General features: G+C 47.1%; 2 protein-coding genes across 6 annotated transcripts in view; both read right to left on the bottom strand.

Moving 5' to 3' along the window:
* Window positions 1-3,430, bottom strand: part of LOC105567337 (mutS protein homolog 4-like) — an 8,879-nt gene extending 5,449 nt beyond the window's left edge. Inside the window, exons 1-8 of one of the 2 annotated variants that reach the window (XM_012022132.1) lie at window positions 3,198-3,430; window positions 2,671-2,809; window positions 2,128-2,192; window positions 1,783-1,931; window positions 1,483-1,676; window positions 1,069-1,190; window positions 772-989; window positions 336-530 (exon numbers count right to left, since the gene is read on the bottom strand). In XM_012022132.1, the coding sequence (XP_011877522.1) occupies window positions 336-530; window positions 772-989; window positions 1,069-1,190; window positions 1,483-1,676; window positions 1,783-1,931; window positions 2,128-2,192; window positions 2,671-2,809; window positions 3,198-3,306 (1,191 nt within the window). In that variant the 5' untranslated portion in view covers window positions 3,307-3,430. The remainder of the gene's footprint in view (window positions 1-335; window positions 531-771; window positions 990-1,068; window positions 1,191-1,482; window positions 1,677-1,782; window positions 1,932-2,127; window positions 2,193-2,670; window positions 2,810-3,197) is intronic. The other variant, XM_012022131.1, reaches the window with a different exon arrangement.
* Window positions 3,431-3,654: 224 nt separating this feature from the next.
* Window positions 3,655-7,535, bottom strand: part of LOC105567338 (rho GTPase-activating protein 21) — a 34,171-nt gene continuing 30,290 nt past the window's right edge. For all 4 annotated transcript variants that reach the window (XM_012022133.1, XM_012022134.1, XM_012022135.1 and 1 more), the window contains one exon: window positions 3,655-7,121. In XM_012022133.1, coding sequence (XP_011877523.1) covers window positions 6,138-7,121 — 984 coding nt within the window. In that variant the 3' untranslated portion in view covers window positions 3,655-6,137. The remainder of the gene's footprint in view (window positions 7,122-7,535) is intronic.

Raw genomic sequence — 7,535 nt, 5'->3', positions numbered from 1 at the left:
TATATGTTTAAAATATTAGATAGAATACGATCAGATTACAAATTAGATTGCGTGCAATTTCAATGTAAATTAATAAGACTCTTATTTATTTGCATTGAAACTGCACGCGATCTAACGTAATCTGAACGTATTTTATCTAATATTTTAAACAGGAAAATTCTATTCTTATAGAAAGCTTGCAAGTTGATTGGCTGAAAGCTATGCGAGTAGCCAATCAACCTGCAACCTCTCTGTAAGAGCAGAATTTTCGCGTGCGTTTCTCCTTTGAATGATTTCAAGAATCGAACCCCAGACCGCGAACAGGTGACATTAGTAAGCCGCGAGAAAGCACGAACCTTTCGCGTCTTCACGAAGAACGGGTGGACGCCGGTCGCGAGGATCGCTTCCAGTTCCGGGACGGTGTCCAGGCAGCTCTTCAAGAGCAACGCGTAATTTAGATTTCGCTCTGCATTTTGCATGTCGTTGACGTGCAGAGGTTTAATCGCCAAGGCCAGCAAACGATCCGTGCCGAATAGACGCTGCACCACCGGCTGCGGAATGGACAGGCACGTTGGTTTCAATTTAAAGAGTTAAAATTTATAACCGGCACCACCGGCCGGCATACTCGTAGTACATTCAAGATCGCTTCAGGTCCGACCGTGGACCTGACGATCCGACTTAAGACCTCATTCGGCGAACGAGATAGGCGTCTCGAGATCGTATTCAAAGATAATTTCGGACATAAAGATCGGACTACGAATATACCGGCCTGCGTAAGCCACGCGCGACAACCTGAAGACTGGTGCACAGAGAATGATTCGCCACCAATTCCGCCACGCAAGATTGTCGGTCGGCGATTAAGCGCTCGTTGCACGGAGGCTGAAGAATGGAAGCGCGGAGTAGTCTCCTGCCCATGGGGGTCAAGCAGCGGTTCATCGTGCCCAGCAGACTGACGACGGACTGCTTGGACTGCGAGACGACCAGCTCGAGACTTCGCGCGCTCTCGATATCTGCGCAACAATTGCGACGTCGTTTATTCATGAATACGTAGTTGGCGCGTGACACTAGGGTTCGAGCTACACAGTTTACCGATCATCGTGGTGTTCGGCGATCCTTGAAACTCTATCCTCACCGATTTCGGGGCGTAGACCATGTGCTGGACGTACTCCACGTACTTGAGCAACGCCGCAGCGGCGGCTAAAGCATAATACCTGCGCGGAAAACAATGCTGTTGAATTAAAAAAGAAAGTGAAGTTGCTTGAATTAAACGTTTACGTCACGGGCTGCCACAAGCATGAATGATTCACTCGATTGTATTCGCTATGGATTTTAATTTTAACCATTGAACTAAAAACATTCATTAATACTGATGTTGTTTCAACCATTTTATCTCAATTACACTGATCTTGTTGATACAACATCATTTTTTTCCGTGTGGAGGCAAACAGTCGGCGCTTCATACGATTAACGTCAGTAATTGCGATTGTTTTCGACGGTGATTACTTTTGCTTCACTATCAACTCCACGGTCGAGTATTCCCTGGCGCAGAGGGTCCGCACGCGTTCCAAGCCCGTCGACTCGTTGAAGTGTATTCGCGAAATCGGCGTGACGTTCAGCGCGTTGAACTTCTCCTTGATCGATTTGTACAGCTTATTGCCGCGGCCACGATGCTCGCACATCGTTTCGGGCATCAGTATCTTGAACGAAAGAGAAAAGACATTGCGCGACGAGGGAATACGTTTATTACCCTTTCTATCGTCAATGATCGCCCTAATTTATTTATCTTCTGGCTTAAGAACTCACTTCTATCGGGTCGAGGATGTTGATCTTTGTCATAGTATTCACGTATGTTTGACAGTCGCTAATTTGACAAAGGATCAAGTACGGATATTGAAGGTCTATCGCTGCTAAACCAACCTCGTTGCTAGCGTCTCCTCGGCCGGCAGTTAACGCTGATAACGAGTAAAATATATCTGTGACTAGTTGCAAGACTTGTAAGCCTAAGGGCCTGAGCAGAATGGCTGTCTTGTATTCTTACGTCACAAGACAGTTATTGTGCGTTACTTTAAGACAAGGATTTAAAACATAAAACATTGTCTTTATAAGAATCAGGCCCTAAGGGGCGAGCTACTTGAGTTTTTCGCTCACCGATCACTATGCAGGACTCCACGTTGCTGGACGTGCCGAACGGAGTCGATTTCGGATTAACGGAGCTAACAATCGAGAAATATATACTTTGTAACTAAAAAATTAGAACAGGGTTGCACAGAAAGAGATTCTTGTATTAACCGGCTTGGATTGTACATAGGTTTTTCTGGGCGAAAATGGAAACTGGAAGAAGAGTAATGCCATTTCTCTCTCACACGCAGAAGCAGGGCTGCGTCTGCATGTGAGAAATTGTACCTTTTTCACCGAGATTTCTTTTTACGCGTAATTCGACAAACTTTTTCGTGCGTAAGAATATCAAGATGAAATAATTTTAAAGTCGAGTTAGTAAAAAAATTATTTAATTTTGATACTATCGGTTTTTCCTTCTCATCTTCAAATAGTGTATGTACAAGGATACCGAGATTATCCAGAGCCGCTCGGTCAAGGGGAAAAAAATATTTGCTCCGACACGTTTTCCGACAAACGTTGCGGAATCATTCTCTGCATAAAGAGAGGCCTGTAGGCGCGAAATTTACAGCTCACCCGACGCTCCGGCGAGAGGTGCTCGGCAGGTAGGACGACGTTGAAACGCAGTTCTCTCTGCGATTTTGTTTCGGCGTCTTCGCATTGGAGTTGACGGGCCCGGAGCTCGTCGCAGGTCTCCGAAAGCCCGAGTCGAATTCTACGTGCGTGCGCAAAAGTCACGTATCCGCGTAGAGGATCCAGTCGAGCGGCCAGATATAAAAAAAAAGAGATCAAAGCGCATCGACATTAAAAAGAAACGACGCCAGATCAAAATCGTGAATAAACATCGTTTCGCGCATGCAAACCGTAATCGACCTGGATCGATTCACCGTTAGAGAGGAGAGTTAAATCAAAGTTAGAGATTCGTACGGCGATAGTCACTACCCAGCAGGTAGCAAGCCGACGTTATTTGTCGTCATTTTAACGTTAAAATAACGATAAAATCGTCATGTGGGGGAGGTAGAAATTTCGTTGAAATTTTCTAAATATGAACAATTGGACTGAGCGTTTGTAGCGCGGCGACGCGCGTCACGGATGCCACTTACGATATTTCGGAAAGATGTTTGCGGCGCGTTGCGCGTTTGGTGCCGCGGCGATCCTTCCTCTCGCATAAGCGCACCGTCCTCGCGGCTTAGCGGCCTGTATTACATTCATTTTGCACAGCGAGGAGGCGAACGGGTTCCAGGCGGATACCTCGAGATCTCGCGGCTTGCCGTATAAATCCTGGATCCGTTCTCCGCGGCCTGCGTTCAACTTCCCGGGACTTAAAGTCAAATGAATGTACAATTAGAGAGGAAATGGGGGAAGGGACGAAAAGAGAGTCGAGAAAGCTCGGCTACGAGAAACGAATCCCCTTCGAGAATCGCCTGAAGTTAGCCCCGCGTGATAGATCCGATCGATAAAAATCCTCGCGAGTGCCACCTGAAGTTAGCGCCGGGACCTAATTCAAATGCAGTAGACAGGGATGCAAATATTTCGAAGGCTTTCACAGACTCGGTCCTCTCTTTCTCATAGTAATATATTTATTTACAACTTCGTGCTCCTTCAAGAATTGGCGACGAACGTATCCGCTTGGGTTAATATAATAAATAACGCGATCGCAATCGCTATTCCTCTCGAAATAAATATCCTCTTCTTATCGTCGTCTCTTAGAATTTAGTTACATTTGTATTTACATACATAATCAAGTCGATTGTCTCGGCTACTTTTACGCTTCGGATTCCTCGATTCGCGCGACAGCGATAAAACTGGTATTACGTAAAATTGTTTAAACGACTGCGAACGCACCGCACAAGACAGACAGAAGAGATAACACACGTGACGTACGATGACTCGCGCGCAAAATTTAGCCGGTACGTATTTACACATTAAGGCCAACGGCACACGATACTATTTTGCTTACCGGATCGCTTACGAGAGCTAATCAGGGTTTAGCCTTAAATCACCTGATCTGAAACTCCGCATCCTGATTGGCTCTCGTGAGCGATCCAGTAGGAAAAAATAGTACCGTGTGCCGTTGGTTTTGAGCCACGATACTATTTTTCCTACTGAATCGCTTACGAGAGACAATCAGGATGCGGAGTTTTAGATCAGGTTACTTGAGGCTAAATCCTGATTGGCTCTCGTAAGCGATCCAGTAGGCAAAATAGTGCCGTGTGCCGTTGTCTTTAATCTCCCAACGCATAAACTTAACGTAGCGATATATTGCGCCGATCCCGAGTGAGTTCTACGTGTACATTAATGATAAATTAGACGATTAATACGTCGCGCGCAAGATTCCTCCGTAATCGTATTCGCGATCGAAGTTTCAGTCGCGGCATCGAAACGCCGGGTCTCTCTGGCCTGACGCTCGCTCATCGATAGCTCTATCGACGCGAGCGCCGACCGCTTAACGCAAATTACGTGGACAAAGGCGGAGAGGAGTCTCGCACGGTGTAAAGTATCTCGGGGGTACAAATAATGCAACACTAACGATCCACGCGGGGGGGGGAGACCCGAGCGTCCGGTATATCGAGTAACTGTCTTACGGCGATACAAGAGCGATACACAATACGTGCGTTGCACCAGTTAACATATCAACCTCGTAACGGGGCACAGTGGGAGACCCGGTCGATCCGGGCGGACGACGAGGCTCCTCCGCTCGTTCGGAGCGAGTGGAGGCCCCCCCCGTTCGCCCCGGAACGAACGGATCTCGCCGTCGTGCGAGGCACCGAATGTACAATACGTTATAATTGACGGCACCGTTCGCGTCCTACCTTCCTTGCTGTACGATAAAATTTTTACAATGACGCAACAGTAGTAGTACTAGACTGATCGTTAGTATCGATCACAATGCACATAGAAAATAGGTTTTCACGCGCTCGTGTAAACTTCCGCACGCACGCATCCAGCCGCAGCACGCATAACGATATGTGTACGTACATGAGTAGACGCGCGATCGATTAAGATTTATCACATCGTAGACTTTTCATCGGAGAGCTTACGTAGAAAAAGATTCCTTAACACTACATGGATGCTACCTTTCAAAGAACTTTCAAGTGTATCGATCGCCCGCGACGACGCGTCCCGACGATCGTACGCCCGCGCCGTCGTGATTTTTATCCTAATAAGGGATCACCTTTGTCACATCCGCGTTAAAAATAATGCACTCTCGCCAGCAGCCAGTAGCGATCCGTACACTAGGATCGGGCTAGTCTCGCGCGCATACTGAACATCCGCGATGATCGTCAATAAGTGATTATTAAAATATAAATTTAAAGACGTACAATAATATAGTCACCTTACTAGATCTAATATTTAATCGAGTTATCTCGCATTATACATCTTATGTACAAAAAATGTCACAATCACAATTCACAAGTAAGATAAGGTATATATATCTTTATATATATAAAATTGACACAATGCAAATACCACATGCAATATATAATCACTAAATAACTTTCTTACGTTTCTCCAATGCAACTTGTCTATTCCCGTTGTCTGCAGATCGGCAAACTGTCCCGATCTTTCTCGTTAAAGAGTTTAACCGCTTCTGATTCGTTAATTCAGAACGATTCTTGATCGTTGTAACGATCTCGCGTTATTGTAAATTAAACCCGATTAAAAATTGAACTGTCACAGTGCAGAGAACGTAGTGACAGATGTACCTTCTTGTTTATCTAATTCAGCCTAGCCGCAGTAACGAATTTTCGATATTATCGTTCGACAATGATAAATGATTCATGGTTCTTTGGCACACTGGCGATTAATGAATAATGTCAGCGTTTCCGGCGAACGAACTCAGGTTTGGATGCAATCCAGTTACATTTTTATGCAATATGAGATGTATAAAAATCTGACGAAAAAAAAGTTCGATTTATATATAATATAAACCGGTACAAGTATTAAAAATGATGGCAGGTATAGATATGACAGCAGCACTGTGTGCATGTATTGCTCAGGGGCGAGTGTGGAAATGTGTCGAGTAATTTATTCGTAGCGTATTACACGTGACTCTCGAGGGGCACCTTGAAAACCTTGGACGCGAGACTCGCGTCCGGCAGCGACTGCGGCCGAGCGGCGTTGGTCACGTTGAAGACGACGTTGCTGGGCCCGCGAAAGCTCACCTCGATCAGGAAACTCGTGTCGGCCATGCCAACGCGATTGGTGCTGAGATCGGGCGAGCTGGTCCGGAGCTGGCTCTTCTTCGGTCTGTAGTCGCTCCTGATGACCCTCTCGGCCTCCGACTGCAGTTTGTTATCGAGCCAGTGCACCTTGTCGAAGTCCTTGGTGCTGCCGACCGTGTGCCGGCGCTTGATCGACCGTTCCGACATTCCGTTCTTCCGCTTCAACTTGGTGGCGCTCTCCTTTCGCACCGATTGTCGCCGCTTACTGATATTGCACTCGGTCTTCTCGGTCTTCGTCAGCGACTCCGAGCGCTTCAGCTTGCTGCCCGGCGACTCCGATCGATCGCCGGAGTGTTTGTTCAAGCTCTCGGATCGTTTGAGCGGCGACAGTCTCTCGGTCGAGTGCTTGTTCAGGCTCTCCGATCTCTTTAATCGTGAGGTCGTGGTCTCGCATGTCCTCTTGTTCAGAGACTCCGACCGTTTCAGGCGGGACCTCGCCTGGGAATTGGTCAGGCTCTCAAATTTTTTCAGCTTGTTGGAGTAACTGGAGTCCCCGGTCTCGTAATGATGGCTCCTGCTGTTGTCCTCCACTTTCGCGCCCACGTCGTTGCTCTCCGATTTATTTTCCTGAAGCTCCTTCTCGCTCGACAATTCGTATCGTTTCGGGTTTCCCGCGCGCAGACAATCGTCCCCCTCGTCCACACTCCTCCGCTCCTCGTTCTCCGTCGCGTGGTTCGTCAAAGACTTCGTCTCCAGCCTCTGCTTGTCGTTCGCGCCGCAGTCGTTGTTCGGCGTGACGGCTTCCGAAGGATGCGGCACGTCGTCGGCTACCGTTGAATCGGTATCCTTCTCGGGAGCGTCCTGCGGCAAACGAAACGGAAACTATGATGATGCCGTTCATTGTTGGGATTATTAAAGAGTCATATCGACCGATCCCTTTCTTATTTTAGTTCAGAATGAGCGTTTAAGCAGAAAAACCCCGCAAAAATGGCGTGAAACTGAGATACAACCTTGCGAAAGAGATCAGTCAATATGTATGAACTATTTCTATCCATTACTTTTGATTTGGAAATATGCGACACTACGACATTAAACGAGACACGCAGTGTCGCGCGAGAAATAACGATCGCGTACACCGTCGCATTCTCTTCGGAGTTGCGTTCTCACTTTCATCGGCGTCCAGACGCAAGTCTGTCATTTGAAATAATCGCCTCGTACCATCACACCGACGACACCGATAGCTTCGGAAACCTGACAACGCGCAATATCGGCCAC

Source organism: Vollenhovia emeryi, unplaced genomic scaffold, assembly GCF_000949405.1.
Source record: "Vollenhovia emeryi isolate VEMERY1.0 unplaced genomic scaffold, V.emery_V1.0 DF939138.1, whole genome shotgun sequence".
NCBI lineage: Eukaryota > Metazoa > Arthropoda > Insecta > Hymenoptera > Formicidae > Vollenhovia > Vollenhovia emeryi.
This window is presented reverse-complemented; position numbering and strand designations above follow the sequence as displayed.